Genomic DNA, 23,318 nt, shown 5'->3' on the forward strand with positions numbered 1-23,318 from the left:
TGCTGGGAAAACCATCCGCCTTCAAGATTTATTTGTTGATTTGTTTAGTTTTATAAAAACATATCGCTTAAAGGATTCTTGTTCCTGGGAATTTGCATTTTCTCCTGACCATGGCGAAGTCTCAACTCTGTCTACTTTCACAGCTGCTTCTCCAGTGCAAGGAGGCTGCTTGGGCTCCCTGGACAGGTGCAGCTGGGGCCATCTGGCTGCTCCGTGTTCTGGCCGGCTTCCTTGGACATCTGGCTGGGGTTCCAGTGACAGCTGTCCTTGGGCCTCTCCCAGCCCCCCCAGCTCCCCCAGCCCTTCCCAGGAGCACACTACAGGGGCTCTTGGGACAGCCTCACTGGACTCAGGGTGGACAGGTAACGTACCTAAGAAACAAATCAACAAGCCCTCTGGAACTGAAGCACATCTGCGCTGGGCTGAGGAACCCCGGGTGTCGGGATGGGCCCCCGCGGCTCCTGAAGTGGAACATGGGGGAAGAGTGGGGGCTTCAGGAGGTGGCCTCGGGTAGCAGGTGCCCAGCCCCCAAGAGATGGGTGTGGTGCCTGGGGCATGGGTCTTAGCCTTTCTGGTCTCAGCTTCCTCATCTACGAAATGGCAATAAGATGGAGAGCTGAGGTGACATGCAGCTGGGGTGGCTGTGCCACCCTGGGAAACCCCGAGTCTGCTGCTGCTGCCGCTACTGACTGATGCCCTGGGCGTGGGCACCTTTCTAGGGAGATGGAACCCTAGAAGCTAAGCGGCCAGAGCTTCCTGCCCTTCAGCTGGAAGGAGCCGGAAGGAGCTGGAAGGAAGGGCCAGGCCCTCGCCCTGGCTGCAGCCAGATCCCCTGAGAGCCGACAGCCCCGTTCCTGCTGCCCCCACAAGCGTGCACCCAGGTGACTGTGCTGTCAGCGGCCCCCGGGGAGGTGGACGGTGGGAGAGAGATGCCTGCGTCTTCATAGACCAGGTACCTGCGGCAACACCAGTCGCTGCTTTTAAATAAGAGGAGGCTGGTGACGGTGATGCCACTTAGCAAGATGGAGTCCTGATCTGGGGATGGGGGCTGTGTCTAACCTTGCTGTGCCCTGGGGGGCTTAACTGCTTTTTCTGGGAGATGTTAGTGGGGGAAGCTCCTAGCCCTTAGGACCACACATACCCTAGGCAGGGGGTGTGGAGCTGGCCGTGCCAGAAGGGGCCAGGCAGCCTGCACTCTGGGTGGCGTCTCGGCTTGCGTGGGTGAGGGCTCCCATTGGCCCACCTGCCCGCAGTGAAGGGCCTCGTCACACCCGTGAGGCCCCCCAGGGGCTCCGGTTCCCTGCCCTGAAGCTGTGCTCCGGGACGGTCAAGGTTCGGCCACCGAGGCTCAGGCTGCTCCTCGTGGATGGAGGTGGCCCCAGAAAGGGCCTGTGCAGACTCTGTCTCCCCGGGGCCTACTAACTCCCTGCGGTGCTCCACGAAGGCCTAGACCCCCCTACACCTACCTCAGTCTGTTCCCTGACTGCCGCCGCCTAGAAAGGAAAGCAGTGCCCTCTGGACCTTGCAGTGCTAGAGAAGGTGGCCGTGGCAAGGGAGGAGCTGCTCCCATGGCAGAGCATTCCTGCGGATTTGCCTGGATTTGCCCTTCCTGGGGTTCCCTCTAGGCTTCCTCCCCACCCGGCCTTCCTGGGAACAAGTCCCGCCCACCTGGCTTCTCACTCAGCTTCCTCAGCCTGGCTCACGGGCGCTAGGTTGAACTCCAAAGAGAATGCTGAGAAAGAAAGTTAAAAAAAAAAAAAAAAAAAAAAAAGCTGACCCACCATGTAGAAAAGGGTATCATTTTATCAAATATTGACAATTTCCAGTCCTCTAAGGACAGGCTGTCCCCTTCTGCTGAGGGGTCCCCGAGGAGAGGTGACTGTGGCCAGGCTGAGGGGCACTGGCTGAGGCGGTACCAGATGCTTCCCCGCGCCTGGGAGGGGTTGCGCCCTCCCCAGTTTTCTCCAATTTCAGCAACACTGTGGTTGTTGTTAGGGGCAGGAAGGAGGCGGTCCTGCAGAATACAGCGTGCTGGGGGCAGAGGCCAGTCCCAAGTCCAGCAGAGAGAGTCCCCAGCCCCCGGCGCGGGCAAGATGCAGTTAGGGACATTCCCTGAAAATACACTGGTGTTTCAGACACAGTCACTTGGCTGCTCACTACTATCCAGAACCAAAAGATGTCGCAAAATACTTTTTGGCAGTCCATCAGTGAAGAGGATCCTTTCCTTTGGAAGGACCTCGCCTGGTCAGGAGATGACAGTCTCTAGGATGAAGCCTGGAAGTCGGAGCCGACACTGCGGTCCCCACCCACGCCTGCCATGGAGCACGCCGGGGCAGTGGCAGGGCTGAGAGTGGGCCAGCCCCTGCCCCACAAGCCCAGCGCTAGGGCAGCTCCAGAAGGTTCTGCAGGTGACTCAGGCTGTCCACAGGCGGCTTCGGTGGCTGGGCCTCTCCTGGGGCCGGTGAGGTGCCTGGGGATGGGCCGGACCTTGCCTTTCCCCGGGCACAGCCCGAAGGTCCTGCCTCCTGAGGCAGTTTTGGACACACAGGAAGGAGAGGGGAGGCGGCTTGGGTCTCTGGGCGGTGGCGCAGGCTGCGGCCAGGCGAGGCCCTCAATGGATCTCGGCCTCCGTGAACTCCTCCTTGATGGGCTGCTTGCGGGCCTTGCAGTCGGGCAGGTCGAAGCCGAAGTCTGCCCACTCGTCAGGGCCGCCGCCTGGGCCGCCGCGGTTGGGGATGGTGATGGTGTGGCGCACGCGGAAGTGCACGGCCTCCATGACCCGCTGGCGCTGCAGTTCCCCTGAGCCGCCGATGGAGATGGTGGCCGCGTTGCTGGAGCGGAGCAGCTGCTGCGTGGTGCTGTAGTCGTGGCCCTGCTTCAGGTCCTGCAGGCCCCGCCAGATGGTCATGCGGTACTGCTCGGGGATCTTCAGGGCCCCCAGGTCCTGCGAGAGGCCGGCGCATTAGGGGCAGGGGGCAGTGGAGCAGGGAGAGCAGGGGGGGCCGCCCTGGGCCTGGAGGTCCGGCCACACCACACCCTGGCCCCTACACCCCCAACCAGAGTAGGCAGGAGACGGGGGAGGGGGAGAGCCCACCAGGGTCACTCCTGGCCTGTGCGGGGCCTGGGCCCTGACCTGGGAGTGTTACACATGGAGCCCCCTGAGCATCTACCTGGCCCTGGGGGAGGAACTGCCTCCCAGCCTCAGGGCAGGGCCCTCCTTGGTCTCCATGTCCCTGCCCCCTGGAGCGGACCCCCAGCTCATCCCTGAGCTCCCAACACCCTCTGGGCACCACACCAAGCACACACATCACTCAGGGGAGGCAAGGGTTAACGTGACCTGGAGCTGGCTCAGCGTGGGTCACTGGGGACAGGTTGCGGGGAGGGCGGTTAGTGGACACAGACGCGGCCACTCTCTGCACGAGGGACAGTTAGCCTGAGCAGCTGGCCCTAGCTTGCACTGACTCTCATCTCTGTCTGCAACCCCAGGCTGGGGATGGTCTGGGACGGGCCTTGGACCTGGGCCGCGGCACTGGCTGGGGGGCAGATTCCCACCAGAGGGCTTGCTCTTCCTTGACTGACAGTGCCCTGTGGTTCACACCGTCCTAGGCTACCAGCAGGCTTTGTACTCCACTAGTCTCTAACCCAAAGACAAGCCGTGGCTGTTTAATCATGGTGCCTGCAGTCAGCTGCCATGGGTGCCAAGAGCTGTGTGGCCTCGGGCCAGGTGCTTGCCTTCCCTAGGTCCCCTTTCCTGTCTGTGTAAATGGCGCTGACCTCTCTGTAAATGGCACTGAACTGGACTGACTCCCTCGGGGCCTTACATTCTTCTGTTCTTTGTGCCTTGGAAACAGTCCATCCCCTAAAATCAAAGGCACACTGGCTGCTGGGAGTCCAAAAAGGCTCAAATGACCAGTTCAGCATCCGGAGGCCTGGACCTGTGTCCCGCGCCACCAGCCACGTGCCTGGCTGCATCTGCCTAAGCTCTCGAGAGTCAAATCATCGCATCTGCTTGCCCGTGGGAAAGGGTTTCCAAGTTTCCCAGCCACGAGAGCAAGGAAGAGAAGGCTCTTTGCCCTCCGGACAGGGGCCCCTCCAGCTACTGCCTCTGCAGAGCGGGGTCCACCCGGGCGTTACCTCAATGGTCAGGTTCTGCAGGTGGTAAATGCTCTGTAACCCTTGGGAGGTGAAATACTCGATGCAGTTTGGACACCCCAATCCTGTTAAAAAACTGCAGAGAGAATTTGAGAAAGGAAGCAGCATTAGCTTCCAAGCACAGGGCTGCGCGAGCCCCCGTCTCTGAGAGTGGCCTGGCTGGGGCGGAGACTGCCACTGTCTCCGAAGGGTGGCTCCAGCCCACAGGTGGCCACGGCATCCCTCGGGGAGGGGACGTGCTCAGCTGGGGACAGGTCAGTGGAGGACCCCGGCTTTTTGTGCTTTTCCTCTAAGTGGGCCATTTCCCCAGCATCTGCAGATGCTCCTGGCCTGACTGCCCCCGCCCGCCTGTCTGATCCAGGGTTGCGAGTGGTGAGCACACAGGGTGGGGCAGGGCAGCTGACATGGCCAGAAGGACAGAGGCAAACAGACAGGGTGACAGCACATGCTCAGGCCCTCGGCAGCCCACGCACCTGACGAGGCTGGGGTCGGCGTGGTACGGGGGTGGCGGAGTGCAGTGGGACCCCGAGACCATGGACTGGGCGCTGTGGCTGCTGCCCATCTCGCCGTTGGCTGGCACTGCGTGGCCATGGTTGTTGAGCATCCCAGGGCCTGGGTGAGAGGCAGGTGGGGCCATCAGGGCAGCCAGGCTGGGCATCCAGGTGCAGCCTCCACCCAGGCTCCAGACACCTCTGGACACCAGGGAGCCATCCCAAGGCCTGGCGATGTGACGCTGGGCATCACCCCTAACAGCTAGAGGCTTGAGCAAGGGCTGAACACCTGGGGCCCTGTCTCCTCGCCCCGCCTAGTAGGGACGGGGGTGACCGTGCGTACGGGGCGCTGGGTTGTAAGGGCAATCACAGCTGGCACTGGAGTGCTGGCCACATCCCAGGGCCTCAGGAAACACCTGGGGGTGCTTGCTCACGGCACTGGGAACATGCTTGGTCCTGCCCACATGAGGACCTTCCAGGGGAAGGGGGCCCAAACTCTATCCAATGGAGCCCCCGGCTTGTGCTGGGGCCCCTGATGAGGTCTTGCACCATTTAATCCTCACAAGGAGTGAGCCTGGTACTTCTGTGGCCATTTGCTGATGGGGAAACAGGCTGTCTAATGTTAAGAGCCTTCTCCAAGCTCCCTCGCCTGCCAAGAGGCAGTGCATGCATGTGGGTTCCACGCTCTTAACCACGCCCCCCTCCACCTCCCACAGCCAGGAGTGGGCAGAGAGGGCTGTCTGTGGCTGCGCCTCCTGCCCAGAGGGTGGAACCGCTGGAAGGAGCCAGCCACAGAGACACCTGCCCTGGGTCCCAAGCTGGGTGGTGTGTCCTGAGCCAGGCGCCCCCAGTGGGCCTCCCCGCCCTGCCCGTGGGCCCGCACTGCCCAAGGGACTCACCCACGGGCCCCAGGTTGGGTGTAGCTGCCGAACTGTGCGGGGGAGGCTGGCCCACCAGCTGGTTGACGGAGGGCAGCTTGTTCATGCCCCCGTGCACCTTGTTCATGGGCGAGAGGACCGGCCCGTAGGACGGGGGCTGTAGGTGACTCCTGCTCAGAAGCAACGGCTCGCATGGGTGGGAAGCAAGGCAGCCTCGTGCCCACCGACCACCCATGCCCGTGATGCCCCCATGCTGTGAATGGGTGGAGCCTCTGATGTCAGAGAGTGGCTTCATCCTCCCCCAGCCTCCCTGTCCCCAACCATGGCCATGCACGGCCACTGGGCCTGCGCCTGAGAAGGACACTGGCCATGGCGGGGCCGGGAGGCAGGGGGATGACCTGTGCCACTGGAATCGGACTCTGGTCTTGGTGGGTCATGGTCACTCTGGCCACCCCTCCTGGCCTTTCCACTCAGCAGACATTGACAAGGCCCCTCAGTGGCAGAGGCATAGCAAGGGCCGTGACCCAGGGTCCTGGGGCAGCCCCAAGTGCTAGAAGGCTTCCTGGAGGAGGAGATGTGGGGTGGGCTCTGCTCTGGACCCTGCTGCCTGTCCCTGGCAGATGATGCCTTCTAGAGGGGTTTCTGGTCCTCCTGGCCTTCTCCTGGGGGGTTAAGCCATGTCCTCCTTCCCCACACTGATGGTGGGCTAGGGTTGACTCACGGCCTCTGTAGGAGCTGCTGCTGCTGCCGATAGGAGTCCACCAGTGGCTGCGGCACCAACTCCATCAGCTCCAGGCTCTCTTTCAGCTTCATCAGGATCTCAAAGTTCTCCCGGCCTCGCACCTGACCACAGAGGAGCAGATGCTCTGCCCACGTGCCCCAGACCCCCATGGGAGGGGGGTGGCCGCAGCCTCAGGAGGACCTGGGCTTGGCAAAGCATCTGTCCTTTCTGGGGGTTCCCCAGCACCCCAGAGGCTCAGGATCCCCTGATCTTCTTTCCTCTTCCCAAGAAGCAGGTCTAACCAGAGCCCCTGACTCAGTGGGCAGGTCTCCTGTCCCCAAGAACCATGCCTGCTGCTTGTGGCCCCCAAGCCTCCCTCTTCCTCCCCTACCAACAGATACTGGGTTTTTAGAAACCAAGTCTGTCTCTCTCTGTCTCTCTCTCTCTTTCTTTCGACAGCGTCTTGCTCTGTCGCCTAGGCTAGAGTGCAGTGGCATCATCATAGCTCGCTGCAGCCTTGGACTCCTGGGCTCAGGCGATCCTTCTGCCCTCAGGTGATCCTCCTGCCTCAGTCTTCTGAGTAGCTGGGACTGCAGCTGCACGCCACCACCACGCCCAGCTAATTTTTGTAGAGATGGGTTCTCACCATGTTGCCCACTTTGGTCTCAAACTCCTGGGCTCAAGTGATCCACCCGCCTCAGCCTCCCAAAATGCCGGGATTACAGGCATGAGCCACCGCCCCCAACTGGGGCTCATTCTGGAGCTCAAAAAACAGAAAGTTCACATCATGGAAGATGACTCCCAGCCAAGCCTGTGCCGATTTAATTCACCTGTTGGAGGCCACATGTGAGAGGCACACTCATGGGGGCCGGCTGTGGCCACGGGTCCTGGCCAACGTTAGGGTCCTGGATTCTTGCTGAACTTCTACCCTGGTGGCACTCCGCACCACCCCACCTGTGCTATGTGCACGTGGCTTCATTGTAAATGGCATGACGCTGGGTTTTTGGGACTGAGGGGACTCTCAGGAATGCCCTGCAGTGGGTCCTGCTGGTCTGGCTCTTGCAAGCAGGTTCTGCCCTCTGGACCCTCTCACACAGGGCTGGGCTCCTCCCGCCCCCTCCACCATGGTCTCCAGAGTCCCTCCCCATGGCCCAGCCTGGGCTCAGCAGACGACAGAGGCGAGGCAGGTCTCCCGGCCGCCGTGCAGGAGCACACACTCACCTGCAGGTAGTACGTGTCCTCGTCTCCATGCCGCCGCTTCTTCACGCCGGCGCCAAGGGCGGGGACGGCAGGGGGGCTCTGCTTGAAGGCTGGAAGGCCAGGCAGGGCGGGCGGGGTGAGCAGGCAGGACCAGAGGGTGAGGCCTCCTTCCGGGAGGAGGGAGACCTGCCCCACCCTTGGGGCCAATCAATTCTCCAGGTGGGTCCGGTGGTGAGCAACCCACAGGGACGGGCAAACCTGCGGTGCCACCCAGGCCTCTGAGGTGCCCTTGGCCCAGGACAAGTGACTTATATGGGGGCTGCTCTCAGGCTCCGTCAGGGAGGAGTCTGGGCGTGGGGGGCCGTTCAGGGGCTGGCCCTGTCCCTGGGACGCGGGCTCACATTGTGTCCTGCCAATGTGTCCCCTTCCCCTCCCACACGCGTCCAGGTCCCCTGGCCGGCCGCTCACCACGCTTGCTGGCGGCCCCGTTCTTGGCGGAGCTTTCGTTCAGGGCCTGCTGCTCCCGGTAGTGGTCCTCATCGGCTTTTCGGTCGCGGCCAGGACAGGCGCAGATGCGGCCCTCAAAGGACCGGCGGCCCAGCACCTGCCCACTGTCGGGTGGGCACAGCCAGAATTGTGAGCTCAACCCTGCCCACCCTCAACCTGCCCACCTTCCCCACCCACCTTGGACCCTGCAGGACCGGCCTTGAGAGCCCTCGGTCACCACAGAGCACCCAGTGCCGGCAGCGAGTGTTCCCGCTAGAGGGAGCCAGAGGGTCAAAGCTGCGAGGCTGCCCTGAGACCTTGCCGGGGACTCCCACCTCCCTCCGGAGGCCCAGCTTCTGCCCAGGCAGGCCCTGCAGGCCAGGGGGCGGTTCCTTCCTCCAGCAGCACACCCCAAAGTCTCTTCCCCAAGCTAGCCTTGGCCTGCAGGTCTCCATGACAGCTCCCCTTCTCCCCCGGCCGTGCCTGCCCAGCCCTGTCCCACCTCCACCCCGTGTGCCCGGGACTCACTCCCGCATCTCCAGGGTGATGATGATGAGGATGGGCCGCCGGTTCATGCCCCCTACACAGCTGCTGTTACACATGAAGTTGTACAGGATGGTGGTGAATTCCGTCCCCACCTGCACATGGGGGAGCAGGGAGAGGGGCTAGCATCAGCACGCAGCCCCAATCCATTAAGGTGGCAGCCCCCAGCTCCATGTCTGGTCCTGGCTCCACGTAGGCAGGGGGATGCCCTGCTCTATAGTTGTTGCCATTTGTATATCTGTCCACTCATTCATCCACCCACCAACCCACCCCATCCATCCATCCATCCGTCCATCCATCCATCCATCCACCCATCCATCGAACCCATTTATCTATTCATCCATCCATCCATCCATCCATCCACCAACCCCATCCATCCACCCACCCGTCTATCCATCCATCCATCCATCCACCCACCCACCCACACATCCACCCCCCACACCCACCTCATCCATCCATCCATCCTATCCATCCATCCATCCATCCATCCACCCACCCACCCCATCCATCCATCCACTCCCCCCATTTATTATCTATCCATCCATCCACCCACCCATCCATTCAATATCAATAAATCCATCCATCCATCCACCCACCCACCCATTCAATATCAATAAATCCATCCATCCATCCACCCACACATCCACCCCCACACCCACCCCATCCATCCACCCATCCCATCCATCCACCCATCCATCCACCCATCCACCCCATCCATCCATCCATCCATTCATCCACTCCCCCCATTATCTGTCCATCCATCCAACCATCCATTCACCCACCCATCCATTCAATATCAGTCAATCCATCCATCCATCCATCCACCCACTCCATCCATCCACTCACCCACCCACACATCCACCCCCCACACCCACCCCATCCATCCATCCATCATCCTATCCATCCATCCATCCATCCACTCCCCCATTTATTATCTATCCATCCATCTAAACATCCATCCACCCACTCATCCATTCAACAATATCAGTCTATCCATCCATCCACCCACCCCATCTACCCATCCCTCTACCCACCCATCCATTCAACATCCCTCCACCCAACCATCCATTCACCCACCCATCCACCCACCCATCCATCCATTCACCCACCCACCCCATCCATCCGCCCACCCTATTCATCCATCTGTCCACCCACCCATCCATTCACCCATTCACCACTCCATCCATTCATCCACTCACCCACCCACCCCACTTATCCATCCATCCATCCACCCACCTACCTACCCATCCATCCATCCATCCACCCCACCCACCCCCATCCATCCACCCATCCACCCACTCACCCCATCCAGCCACCCATTCATGAAGATCACTGAACCCCAAGCACTGGGCTGGTTCTGGGTTCTGGGAGGGCTCAGACCTGGTCTCTGCTCTCAGAGAAGCACAGAGTCCTGTGGTCTGTTTGCCCCAACCTTCTCCCCTGACACAGGCTGGAGGTCAAGCCCAGATGCTGGGTGTGAGTGTGCCTGCACGGATTTTGTGGCCCTATGTGTGTGTTGCATGCTGCGGGCTCGCCTGGGCAGAAAGAGGAACCAGAGCTGTCCCCAGCGAACCCACCCCCAGCACACTCCTGTTTCCCAGGGATTTTGCAGTACAGCTGAGACATGAACCAAAACTCTTTTTTTTTTTTTTTTGAGACGGAGTCTCTCTCTGTCCCCCAGGCTGGAGTGCAATGGCGCGATCTTGGCTCACTGCAACCTCTGCCTCCCGGGTTCAAGCGATTCTCTTGCCTCAGCCTCCCAAGTAGCTGGAATTACAGGCATGCTTCACGAGGCTCGGCTAACTTGTGTTTTTAGTACAGACAGGGTTTCGCCCTGTGGGCCAGGCTGGTCTTGAACTCCTAACCTCAAGTGATCCACCCGCCTTGGCCTCCCAAAGTGCTTGGATTACAGGCGTGAGCCACTGCACCCAGCCATGAACCAAAACCGTTGATCAATGAGTGTCCCCAGACCACAATGTGGGCAGTTTTCATGTCACCCTGGGGACAAATACAAAAGCTATTAGGGGTTTGGGAAAATCTTGGCCTTTCTCAGAACTGCTGTCACACGGCAGCCACCAGGGGGCGAGAGAGCTCTGCCTTCCTGGCAGGCCGAGGCAGGTGAGGGTGGGACATGGGTTTCAGGGAGCCCTCCCGGGCCCTGGTTCTGCTGACATAAGGGGCTGCTCTTAGAGGATGGTGGGATGGGGATGTCGAAGGGGGCCTGGGTACAGGGTAGAGGCTTGTGGAGGACCTGGAGACTGGGTACAGGAGTCTGGGGTGTCCTGGGGGCCTGGTACAGGGATGGGGACCTGGTGGGGGAGGCTGGGGCTGGGTACAGCATGGAGCCTGGTCTCAGAACCAGGTACAGGGAAGGCAGAGGCCTGCCATTGCCTGCCTTCCCCTGGGGGCCTGGTACCCACTCCTCACCTCCTGTTCTGCCCCTGCCCCACCATCCTGCAGTAACTTCAAACCCTCTGTTTCCCCCTACCCCAGCCTTTCACACCAGTTGGGCCCCACATCAGCTCCAGAATGGTGTCCCAGAAACTTATGCTGCCTTTGGGCCAAAAGTCAAAGCCCCCAGCCTCTCCGTGTCCCCTCCCCTCCAGCCTATATGCCCCCCAGTCCCCTGCACCCCGCACCCACGTGGTGCCCAGCGGGGCCTCCCGGCTCTCCACCCTGCTGACCAGCCTCAGCCTCCTGCAGGCCACCTCTCCTGGGCCCCTGGCCTGGCCTAGGAGTCTTTCCACCATCCCTCAACCCCCTTTGTAGAATTTGCCACCCCTTCAGGCGCTGTTGCTGGTTTGGTTCTGCCCCAGCCAATCCAGGGTCTAAATGGGCGGGGACCTCCCCATCTCCCAAATCCCTGTGTCTGGGAGCCCCAGGCCGGAACCAGTGTTGGGCACCAACAGAGGGCAAGGCTGAAGACCCACTCCCCACTATGGAGCTGGGCACACTGAGGCCCCGAGAGTGCCCGAGGCGGATGTGGGGACAGAGCAGCAGTGTGCACAGTGGGGCGGGTGTGGTTGAGGAAGGAGCCGCCGACACAGACTTATCACAGAGCAGGGAGTCCTGGACAGACGCCGACGGGACAGGCAGATCAGCCAACTGAGGAGGGACAGGGGCTGCCTCAGGGGACCCCTCCCCCCGCCCGTACAGCTGACTGCAGGGCCCTGGGCACAGCCTGGCTCCTGGCCTACCTGTGGTGGCTCATAGGGCACCACGACGCTCTGCCTGCCCGTGACAGGGTCATCCACATACTGCGAGAGATTATTGCCTTCCACGCGGATGAGGTGGCTGGCTGGAGCAGACTGTCCTGCCGGGAGGGGTCGACACTTCAGAGAGGTGCATAGAGGTGCCCACCCCTGTGCTAGGTGCAGAGAGGTGCCCAGCCCTGTGCCGGGTTCAAAGAGGTGCCCAGCCCCATGTCAGGCGCAGAGAGGTACCCAGCCCCGTGCCAGGTTCAAAGAAGTGCCCAGCCCCATGTCAGGTGCAGAGAGGTGCTGGCCCCGTGCCAGGCACAGAGAGGTGCCCAGCCCTGTGCTGGGTTCAAAGAGGTGCCCAGCCCCATGTCAGGTGCAGAGAGGTACCCAGCCCCGTGCCAGGTTCAAAGAAGTGCCCAGCCCCATGTCAGGTGCAGAGAGGTGCTGGCCCCGTGCCAGGCACAGAGAGGTGCCCAGCTCTGTGCCACCTGCAGAGGTGCCCACCCGTTAGGTGCAGAGGTTCCCAGCCCTGTGCCAGGTGCAGAGAGGTGCCCAGCTGCATGCCAGGTGCAAAGAGGTGCCCACCCCGGTGTCAGGTGCAGAGATGCCCAGCCCCATGCCAGATGCAGAGGTGCCCAGCCCTGTGCCAGGCACAGAGAGGTGTCCAGCCCCATGCCAGGTGCAGAGAGGTGCCCACTCCTGTGCTAGGTGCAGAGGTGCCCACCCTGTGCCAGGTGCAAAGAGGTGCCCAGCCCCATGCCAGGTGCAGAGAGGTGCCCAGCCCCATGCCAGGTGCCCACCTCTGTCACATGCAGAGAGGTGCCCAGTCCTATGCCAGGTGAAGAAAGGTGCCCAGCCCCATGCCAGGTGAAGAGAGGTGCCCAGCCCTGTGCCAGGTGCAGAGAGGCACCCACCCCTGTGCCAGGTGCAGAGAGGCACCCAGCTGTGCCAGGTGCATCGCAGCAGAACTGAGACCACCAGGCCCAGTCCTGTGGGCTTCCAGGTGAGGCTCAGGCCAGCTGGCAGCCCTTGTGCTCTGGGGGTGCCTGCCCAGTGGCTCTGCCCCCTGATTCTCCTGCTAATCCTTGGGGTAGCCCGTAGGCCCTGCCAGGCACACTGGAGAGAGGGGCTATGACTCATAGGATCTCTGGGGCCCCAGAAGGCCGCTGCCCCTCAGACTTTGCCCAGACCACTTGCCCCTGCCCAGGAGCATGGGCCCCCCCAGGTCCCACTCAGAACTGGGAAAATGGGGGCTGGTGGAGGCACTGAAAGCCCTCCCCAGGGGAATGGCTAAGCCCATGCTGTCAGCCCCACTCTCTCCCAGTTAGGCAGCCCCCGGCTGTGCTGTCTGGGATGCTGGGCAAAGTGCCACCGTGGGCAGAGGAGCTGGGGGCCCTCACCTTCGTTGAAGTCCCTCCCGAGCTCATGGTTGGGGCAGCGTTTCACGACGTCGGTCACGTGCTCCGCTTTCTTGTAAACAGGCATGGCCCGGATGGCGGTGCCTGGGGGTGGCGGGGTGGACACCTTGATCTGGATGGGGCATGTCTTGGCGATCTGGCAGTAGAGTTTCTTCAAGAGCGGGGAGTACTGGAGTGGGGGAGAGGGAGCGGGTGAGACCAGTGGTCCCAACTGCACCCCTGTCCAGGCCACCCCCCATTGGGAGCCACGTCCTCCCCATGGGTGCCCCTTCCACAACCCCCAGATGAAGACTGCCCCGAGCAGCCCCTCTGCTGAATCCCTCCAGGTGTCTGTCCTTTGAGGCGTGAATCCAGGCACAGCTGCCCTGGCACCCACTCCACAGCCATCGGGTCATTTGGGCTCCATGACAGCAGGGGTGTGAGTGCCGGTGGCAGTCAGGCAGAGAGGCTTTAGGTTTATGGATGGGGACAAGAAAGGCCAGGAGAGCAAGAAGGGGCTGCTGGAGAGTGAGGGCGGGAACGGGGGCTGGGAGCCAGGCCTGCGGAAGCCATGTCCCTGACTGCGGCATTTTGAAGAGGTGGGTTTGCAGCATTGAATCTGTTTTTAAGACCAGAGCTAGGCTTCTCTGGCATTTGCACAGAGCAAGTGGTTAATGTGTGATGGGCTGGTTGCCCACTATGCATTCAAGCTTCCATAGAGAGCTCTCTGGGTTGGTGTGAAGGCCTCTCACGGCCTCAGCAGCCCTGGTGACTCTGACACCCTCTCCTGCTGGGGCCACCAAGTCTGAGCAGCCGAGCTGTGTGGCTTGGTCTTGGCCACTCTGGGGGCCCCTCTGGGCTCACAGCCCCAGTATCCCCAGCTTGGGACTCGAGGAGCTAATGGGTCTGTCTGGAGCTGGCGTGGGCCCTGCTGCAGGAGGACTGGATGACACCCTTCCTGATCCAGCCCCTGCAGAGGCCTCCAGCGTCTTTGCCTCACAGGGTCCGGCTGCCCATCTGAGGACCCAGGCCGGCTCTCATGAGTTCTAAAAGTGACCCCGCTGAGGCCGCTGCAGGGGCGTCCACTCACTTCCAAGCTGGCTGATTTCCCAAGCGTCTGGCTTCTGGTCACCTGCTGGGAGTCCTCATGCCCTCTCCCCACAGGGCCATCAGGAATGATCCCCAGTCTCAGGCTCAGAGAATGACTTCTGCTGCCACCCCATGCCCTCTGTGCCTCTCACCAGCCCCCGATGACTCAGAATCATCACTGCAGCCGCAAGTGCCCTGGAGAATGTCCCATCACACTCCACCATGGAACAGTTGGGGAAACTGAGGTCAGAGACAGGGAGCTACTGGCAGAACCAGGGAAGCTGCAGGTGGAGTCTTCCCTTTGCCAAGGAAGTTAGGGGCCCTGACCCCCTGACCCCCACTGGCCACCAGCACTGCCTCTCTGGCCATCGAGGGACATGAGGGGCTCTCAGGAGCCACATAGGTCCTTGGCAGGTGCAGGCACGCGAAAAGCGAGGAAGGAAAAAGGAAAGAGACGGGGGAGATGGAGCTGACGGAGCCTGCGAGCCATGGTGGGTGGGGCCTGGGTCCCCGGCACCCCGAGTGCCCTTGTTCCTGCGCAGTGGGAGCGGTCCCCTCTCTGGTGAGCTACTTGGGCTCCCCGAATGAGACCCAGCCAGGAACGCTGGTCTGTCCCTGCCATGGGTGTGAGGGGGCTGGAGGGACAAGTGGAAGGGGGTCCTTCAGTGGCCTCCTCAGGATGGGAATTGGATACCAAAGAGCTGGCCCCTCCTAGGTCCTCCGTCCACCTGGAGCCCCTGGAGCCAGAGTGTCTCCACTGCCCCTGCCTGCGACCCCCGCCTTGGGCACAGGGCCTTAGGCAGGAAGCCGCCCATCCCCAGTCCTGTTTAAAACACAGGAAGGAACCATCATGCACAGCCCTGCAGGGGAGGCTGGGCGCTGTTTAGAAAAGCAGGAAACGGGCTGAGGGCGGTGGCTCACGCCTGTAATCCCAGCACTTTGGGAGGCCAAGGCAGGCAGCTGAGGTCAGGAGTTCGACCAGCCTGGCCAATACGGTGAAACCCTGTCTCTACCAAAAATACAAATATTAGCCAGGCAAGGTAGCGGGCGCCTGGAGTCCCAGCTACTCAGGAAGCTGAGGCAGGAGAATCGCTTGAACTCGGGAGGTGGAGGTTGCAGTGAGCCGAGATCGCGCCATTGCACTCCAGCCTGGGTGACAAAGTGAGAATCCGTCACACACACACACACACACACACACACACACACACACACACACACACACAAAGGAGAAAAAAAGAAAAGCAGAAACAGCCTTGCAGAGCTAGCAGCCCACCCCTGTGCGGGCGCCTGCCCTGGACTGTCGGAGCTGCAGGCTTCGGCACAGCGGGAAGGACGGCAGTCTCCTTGTTGTGGGGTCAGTCTGGCTTCCCTGGAGGTGACCACTGATGTACAGTGTCCCCACCATTACAAATGCCCCCTTTGCTCCCCACAGCATCACTTGGAAGGATAAGCGGGTAGCCCTGCCCCCAGGGCACATGGGAACAGCTCGCAGCATAGACCCTCCGGGACTCGGACCCTCAGGAGACTCAGACAGGGCTCTTGGCCCAAACTTGCAGTGGCCTGTGTCCAGGCACTGGTCTCTTGGACAAAGGCCCTGCCTGAAGCTGCACACCACGCCTGGTCTCCATCTGTGCTGGTTGGGGACAGAAGGAGGAGGGGCCAGGTGGTGGCAGGCTCTTGTCTGCCCGTGCCCCGAGCAGGGGAGAGGAACACAGGGCTGGCAGCCGTGTCGCCAGGCTTCTCCGAGGCCAGGGCAGCCTGCAGGGCGAGCTGCCCATTGCTGAGCATTTATGGAGCACCTCTTGTGTGCAGAGCACACAGGCCCCCTGGAATTTAGGCACCTGGCTCTGTCCCCCTCGTCTCTCCTCAGTAACGTGTAGCAGATGGAGGTACACAGGTGGTACTCAATAAATGCCATCCATCCTAGCCGCTCCCTAGGGAAACCACAGAGCAGGGAGGGCGCGGCAGACCCCCCTTGAAACAGACCCCGGCCGGGGTGGCTCAGGTCAGAGTCTCAGGGGCAGCAAAAGGAGAAGGGCCTCTGAGGTCCGGCCATGTGGGTGGCAGTTTTGGCTTTGTGCTCGTCAGCTGGGATGCCTCTAGCCACTGCACAAGCCTCTCCACCTGCATCTCTGACTCACTGCGTGTCCCCTGGGAACACAGTGGCCTGCAGGTGTTAGTGGCTACTGCGCCCTCGTTATTCTCAGCACCAGGTGAGGAGGTGTTGGTTGCGGGGAGCTGGAGCCACACAGGCCCCGCTTCCCTACAGTTCCCTTTCCGGGGCTGAGTCCCCCGAGGCTTCTTCCACCCTAGTGCCCCAGCCCATGGCCTGAGATGGGGGTCATTAGATCCACCAAGGAGCCCCAGACACTCGGGGGAGGGGAGGCCGCCTGGGCTCCTCAGCCAGTTGGACACAGATGGAGTAAGGCTCTGGGTGCGACCAAGCCTGCGGGCAGAGGCCCCGGCAGCCATCGCTCCCTGACAGCCCCATGGAGTCTCAACAGCGTGAGGGGTTTCACAGCTCCTGCCTGGCCCCCGCAGCCCTTCCCCTAGGCCCCTGCCCCAGCACCCCCGGCCATAGTCCTCTGCGGAGCCTCAGCTCCCGCCCGCCTGGGCCTCAGGGTCAGCAGTGCTCCCATTTCGCAGACCTAGGCAGCGGCCTCTCAGCAGCGCCCTGCTGAGCCCGCCCCACTCCCTCTGGGTCTCCGGGCAGGGTGAAGTGGCGATCCTTGCTCTGGAAGCTGCGTGGTGGGGCGTCCCAGGCCAGGGCGCACGAAGTGGGTGCAGGGCCCAGTGCGTGCTCCCGTCTCTGCACTGTCTGAGGGACTCCCGTCTGCAAGAGGTCCTGGGGGCCCAGGCGCGGGGAGCACTGTGGATGCCCCGCCCCGCCCCGCCTCGGGGAGGAGCTTGGGCGCGCCGGGAGCTGTCCCTGGTACCCAGTGCAGGCGGCGGCCGGACCACCCACCCCGGGAAGTGGGGGCTGGGACTGGAGTGTGGAGCGGCCTAGAATCGGCAGGTCTTCGACCTGGGCCAGTGGCGGAGGGAGGCCCAGGCCTCAGGGTGGAGAGCAAGGAGGCCCCTGTCCTCAGGCGATGTGAGCACTTCTCCTCCCCTCTGGCCAGTAAGGCCACCAAGGTCCTGGGCCTGGTTCTCCTCCCCACAGGTGTCCCCAGTGCAGTGCTCACATGGCCTTTGGGGCATACATGCCTGGCAGACCTCACCCTGGCACTAACTGGACCCCAGGTGCCCAGCCGGGCCGGACCTGGGTGGCCTCAGGGAGGATGTCTGTGACGTCCCCTGCCCTGGCAGCATCTGGGGGTGGGTGACACAGGTGGCCACAGGAGGGAAGGGAGCCCTGAGAGATCCAGGTCCTTCTAGAGGGTGGCTGAGCCCAGGACGGCTCCAGCGCTCCCCCAGCTCCTTCCTCCTGTCTCCCCAGCAGGCCTCTAGGCTTCAGGCCTGGGCTTGGCTCTGTGGAAAACGGGCAGGAGGAGGAGGAGTCCGGTGGAGCGTATTCTATAGGAAAGGTCACGTGGAGACACTTCCCCTCCGCCGCCCCCTCCTGCCTTCTCCTTCCCTAGAACCGCTAGATGGATGTGTTTCAACAGATTCCGAGCTGATAAAATCGTATTTATCTTCGGCTGTTGACACGGAGCCGCCTGGACTTGCCTGCCCAGGGTGCGTGCACCGTCCTGCTTGCAGGAAAGGGTTTGCCCAAACGCCACTGTGCCCATCCCTCCCCACGCTGCCGGCTCCTCTCCGACCCTCCTCTCCTTCCCCTCCTCCCCCGCCCCAGTACAACATGGGCCCGGCCTGGCTGGGAGCCCTGGGCCTGGCAGGGCTGGTGCGGGGGTGGGCGAGGGGCGGGTGCGGCGGGGGCTGCTAATTTCCTTGTGCCCGCTCCTCGCTCCCCGGCAGCTGGGTGCCCGGCACGGGCAGGTTTGGGCAGGAGGACAGCGGAGAGGTGATAATAACTTGTCTGTCATTTTCCTGGGACGTGTAGCATCTTGCAAACCGCAAATACCGTTAACCAGCGTGGGTGAATCTGTTGCAACAGATTCTGGAAGATGGGGCCTGCAGTGGGGGCTTTTATTTTTTAAACGATTTTTTTTATTGCTCACTTTTATCCACTTTCCTTGCTTGTGTGTGCGTCTGTGTGTTTAGGGGTGCATCTCTCTCCTCTCTGGGGTTACGGGTCTCTTTGAGCCCACCCTCTGCCAAGGCCCTGGACCCTTCCTCTCCCTAGAAAAGCTCCTGGGGCTGAGCCACAGAACCCTTGCCATTAAATTCGTGGGTTCACAGATGGACCCCCTAAAACACATGCATGAGCCAGGGTCAACAGCCTGTGGATTAGGGTCCTCCTGGGTCCCTTTCTCCTGAGAGAGGAAGGGTATCCTCAGTTGGCAGCCACAGGGCCCCCTTGGTGACAGCCCCCTTCGTGGGAGGCTGTGGCCTTCACTGGTGCACAGTCACTGTCGCCCTCAGAGAGCTGCTGGGAGCACAGGCTGGGCTCTGACAGATGTCGGGGAGGCCTGGCAGGATGTCACAGGGCTGGTCCCTCCCTGCCCCAGAGAAGCCACTAGCCTGGGGAGGGGGAAAGGACACATGTGGCAATCGCCCCTGTTTCAGAACACCTTGGTGTTAAGCTGGGGCTCCCATGGTCAAGGCAGTGATGGCTCACTCACCAGGACATCCACAGCCCACGGGCCAGGCAGATGAGAGGCCCAAGCAAGCTTCAGAATGCCTGTGAGGCCACAGCCAGTGCCAGGCCCAGCGCTGTCCAAGAAAAGAGGCTGCTGTGAAAGAGCTCCTGGCTGGGGGGCTGCAGGGGACAGATGTGTCTGCTGGCACCCCCATGCTGGCCAGCCAGGGCTCCCAGGCCAGGAGCTCTATGGAGGATGAACCAGAGGCAGAAACATCCTCTGCAGATGCCAAGCGATCCTCAGCCCTGATGGAGGCCTGCTAGAGCCCCAGAGGCTGTGGACGAGAAACTGCTCACTGGGGAGGGCAGGCCAGGGGCAAGTGGGAACCCTGAGGAGCTGGGCAGCCTGCCCCACCACGACCTTGAGCCATGTCCTAAACAGGTGAGCAGGAGCCACACGGGGGACTCTCACGGCCTGGAAGTGCAGCTCCCTAGGAGACACTGAGTGCACCCAGACCACAGGAGCTGGGGCCTGCTCGGTCCTCGTCCCATGCACGGCTGCCTCCAGGGATCTCCATCCTGGGCTATGATCGGGGTAGGGGAGGGAAGCAGGTATGTGCTGAGCCCAGGATAGACTCGGTGGCTTTGTCTCCAGTGCATAGTGAAGGCCCAGGGGTCCAGTAGGAGACGAGGGCCACAGGCAGAGGGGGTAAGAGGGGCCTAGTGTTGGGGGAGGCTGCGAGGCAGCGTTTGCCCAAGGTGTCTGCCTCTGTTGGTGTGGAGACCTGGGGAGACAGTGAGTGCTGTCCACCTGCCAGGGAATGGGGCACCTGGGTCCACCCTCATGGCCACATCCACTGCCCACTGGTGCCTGCCCTGCGCGGGGCCCTCACCTGACCTTGGCCCTGGGAGGTCAGGCACTGTCACTCCGTTTAGTGACCCAAACCTGCCTGCTAAGCTGGGGTGGACCAGCACCCAGACCAGAGCTGTCTGACCCCCAAGCTCCATCTCCCAGCCCTTTGTCACTGCTGGGCTTGACTTGGGTCCTGGGGCCTGGAGTCGGGGTCTAGGCAGAGACCCGCCCTAAGCACCCCTGGGTTCCAGGAAGACGGCACTGCAGAGGCGTCACCCCTGGGTTCCAGGAAGACTGGGCACTGCAGAGGCGTCACCCTGGGTTCCAGGAAGACTGGGCACTGCAGAGGTGTCAGACCCGCCTCAAGCACCCCTGGGTTCCAGGAAGACTGGGCACTGCAGAGGCGTCACCCCTGGGTTCCAGGAAGACGGTACTACAGAGGTGTCAGGTGGGACATGGGCTTCTTACCCCGTGGCCGGGCTTACGCCCCTCAGGGGTAAGGGGAACAACAGCCAGGGGCCTCACCTGCCCTGGTCCTGCTGGGGATGGGTCTCCATGGACAATAGAGACTGAGACTCACACAGACTGCCTTGTGTCTGGCTGGGATTGGGTGGCCCAGCCTGGACAGCTCCAGCCTCTGCTTTGCTGCCGAGATGCTGTGTGAGGAGCTCAGGGCCCAGTCCCCACCCGGTCGCCGCTGTCCTAATTCACTGAGACCGCGTGCGGGTGCCTGGTGGCTGCTACTCTCACTGTCACTCTGCCCAAGCCCGGGAAGGAATGAGCTGCCCAGGCAGGGCGAGGAACTCCATCTGCTCTTATTCCAGGACCCAGGTACCCCATCTGGGGCCTTGGGGACAGAGGGGGTGGCAGGGCAGTGCCCTGGGTCCACAGAGACAAAAGCTGGGGCTTGCAGAGGGCCCCGGAATGCCCACCAGCAGCTGCCCCTCCGCTCTGAAGACACGGAGTGTTCAAAGCACCACACTCAGCCTCTGCCCTGGGCCGGGACCAAGCGCAGGGTCCTCTGCCCGTAACTTGCTTTTTGACAGCGCCAGCTGGAGGGCCCGTGCCAGTAGCCTGGCCTCTCCTCCGGCCTCTGGCAAGGACCTAGCTAGCGGGGCTGTGGGCCAGGCCCTGGAGCTGTCCCACAAGGGGCCCAGCAGGCTGGCAACAGGCCTGCTCTGCTCACTGCAGAGAGGGCCCCTTGACTCCTGGGGAGGAAGCCCCCACCTTCCTTGCCCCCACCATCCTCACCCCCACCCTGACTGGTGGCTTTGAGGAGAAGGCAGGATTAACCCAGCCTTTTGAGGCCCGGCTTTGTCAGCTGTGGGGATTGGAAGGGTGCCCCAGGGTCAGTGGGTGCCCTCTGCTCACAGGACAGTCCCGGAGTCTCTGGCCACAGCTTCCTGGGACAGCCTTGGGGGCTGGAACTGGCAGCAGCTGGAGGTGGCCGGGGACAGCGGAGGGAGGGGAGTAAGCTGTGGACATGGTGGGGTGGTCCCTCTTCAGCTTTAAAGGTAACAGTTGGCTAGAATCTAGGTTTTTGCTAAACTTTGTAAATCTTCAGTGAAATGCCTGGGGGAAGGAGAATTTTGGCCTCCGAATCTCTGACCCCTGCAGAGAGTGGTGTCTCCCCAACGCCAGGTGCAAGGAGCTGGGTGCCTCGCTCCAGTGGCATGGCTGGGGGAGGGGTGGGTTTGCAACCCTTGGGGTGGCTCTGGGCTTTAGGTAATCCCCCTGTGCGGTTTCCCCATGGGCTCTGACTTCTGCCTCACTGAAGCCTGGAGTGCTGTTACCTTCTCCAAAAGGGTCTTTCTGCCCTAAAATGCCCTGTTCCGCTCACGGCCTCTGCAGCCCCATCGTAACCCCTGGCTGTGGACACCAGCCTCAGCCGCCACGTAATCTCTGAGCCTCACGCTGTCCGCCTGGAGTGCAGAGAAGATGCTTTTCTTTCCAGCCGGGACACCCTGGAATTGTCTGTCCCCCCTCTTCCTGAGGCTCCTCAGAAAAGGGACAGAAGGTCTGGAGATCGCTCAGGGCCTTCTCTACCCAGAGACAGGGGCTGGGCCTCCAGGGTCCGGGTCTCCAGGGTCCGTGGCTTCAGCTTTTGGAATCTCAGAAAATCCCAGAAGTGACCACTGGCCTGGGGTGGCAGAAACCCACCAGACCGGGAAGCAAAACTAACTCACTGCCCAGCTGAGCCCCCCACCTTGCCCCGAGTCCCACGTGGCCCAAGGTCCGGGTCACCTATGACCGCATCTTGGCGTCAGCACTGGGTCCAGGAGAAGCCGGGGATGGCCCTCCCCTGCGGGCCTCTCTTTCCCCCTGTCAACGGGAGTTAGTGGCAGTGAGGCCAGGCCTGGGGGGGGGTGAAGGCAGAGGGGGCAGGGAGGCACCAGGAGAGGCCGGTCCCCAAGCCCAGCTGCCTGGCTTCTCGCCCGTGAGGCTCGCCAGCCTCGGAGCACTCCAGTGATAAAGCGTTCTTGAGGGATTTTCCTTTGTCAACAAAACCAAGCAGTGAAAGCAGACAGGGACAGCTCTCCACCCCCAGTCCCAGTTTGATTCACTGGCAAACAGCAGTGGAAGGCTCATGGGGGCCAAGGTACAGCCTGGGCTCCCCCAACACCCCACTCGGTCCAAGGCTTTCTCCCCTAGGGACAGGCAGGTCCCTCTGAGGCGTCAGCACCTCCTTATCATTGGTTCCCCTGGGGGCCCCAAGGGTCACAGGGACCTGCCCCACAGAGCTGGAAGCAGAGGGTGGGGCAGGGGGCAGGGGCTGCTCGTGGGGACCTGTCCAGGGACCTGTAGGGGCCGGGGTGGGGCACCACACGGGCTGCAAGGGCAAGGTTAGGGGTCTGGCTTCTGGGGCCAGGCCCGGCTCTGCCCTCTGCTGACAGGTGACCTTGGTGTGCCCTCTGGGAGCCTCAGTTTCCTCATCTGTAAAATGGGGAGTGTGGGAGGCCCTGCACATAGGGGCAATGCTGCTGCCAACGCTACTAATCAGACTTGCTGGGTCCACAGGGCTGTCCCCAAACTGGAAAGAAGTCCTAGAAAGTAGATGATTCTTCCTAAGACGTAAATTGGATCATGCCTCTCCCCCAACAGTCTCATGCCTATGGAAGGGAATCCTGTCCCCCAAGGGGTTCTCCCTCCTGTCTCCTCCAAGAACCAGGCAGTGTGGGGTGGGACAGCAGGACCCGGGGTCTCAGAGCTGGGGCCTCCCCAGCCTCACTTGGGGCCTCCAAGGCTAAGTTCTGTGACCTCCAGGGCCCAAGAGTGAGTTCCTCTGGCTGCTCCAGAAAGTGAAGAGAGAAGAGCCAACCCCGGCTCGGGCCACGAGCCCCGAGGCGCTGACCACAGCCAGAGCAGGCCTGCTGGAAGCTCCGTCCCTGCCGCAGATCCGCGCCGCATGATATCAGCAATTGCTGCAATTTCGCCCTAAGTACTCTTGTTTCCCCTAATAATCCACGTTTCATCTCCACAATAAACATCGTTAGAACTCTTCCCTCAGCTTTACGCACATATAATTGCTTCTGGTGCCAGTAAAAGGTATTAATTCCACTCATGCATTCCATAAACTTTTAGGATAACGCAATTGATACCACGATCGTGTTGGGACACCTCCGCTATTATTCTCCTGCTTGCAAGCCTCCGAGGCGCTGGGAAGGT

General features: G+C 61.7%; 1 protein-coding gene across 4 annotated transcripts in view; it reads right to left on the minus strand.

The window, feature by feature from the left end:
* Positions 1 to 1,785: 1,785 nt before the first annotated feature.
* The window catches only part of TP73 (tumor protein p73), an 80,114-nt gene continuing 58,581 nt past the window's right edge, over positions 1,786 to 23,318 (minus strand). The window contains exons 5-14 of one of the 4 annotated variants that reach the window (XM_016952814.4): positions 13,072 to 13,258; positions 11,669 to 11,784; positions 8,457 to 8,566; positions 7,911 to 8,053; positions 7,464 to 7,552; positions 6,243 to 6,364; positions 5,543 to 5,691; positions 4,626 to 4,764; positions 4,135 to 4,228; positions 1,786 to 2,944 (exon numbers count right to left, since the gene is read on the minus strand). In XM_016952814.4, the coding sequence (XP_016808303.1) occupies positions 2,612 to 2,944; positions 4,135 to 4,228; positions 4,626 to 4,764; positions 5,543 to 5,691; positions 6,243 to 6,364; positions 7,464 to 7,552; positions 7,911 to 8,053; positions 8,457 to 8,566; positions 11,669 to 11,784; positions 13,072 to 13,258 (1,482 nt within the window). In that variant the 3' untranslated portion in view covers positions 1,786 to 2,611. The remainder of the gene's footprint in view (positions 2,945 to 4,134; positions 4,229 to 4,625; positions 4,765 to 5,542; positions 5,692 to 6,242; positions 6,365 to 7,463; positions 7,553 to 7,910; positions 8,054 to 8,456; positions 8,567 to 11,668; positions 11,785 to 13,071; positions 13,259 to 23,318) is intronic. The other 3 variants (XM_016952823.4, XM_063805706.1, XM_063805696.1) reach the window with 3 other exon arrangements.

The sequence above is a fragment of the Pan troglodytes genome, chromosome 1 (assembly GCF_028858775.2).
Source record: "Pan troglodytes isolate AG18354 chromosome 1, NHGRI_mPanTro3-v2.0_pri, whole genome shotgun sequence".
In the NCBI taxonomy this organism is placed as follows: domain Eukaryota; kingdom Metazoa; phylum Chordata; class Mammalia; order Primates; family Hominidae; genus Pan; species Pan troglodytes.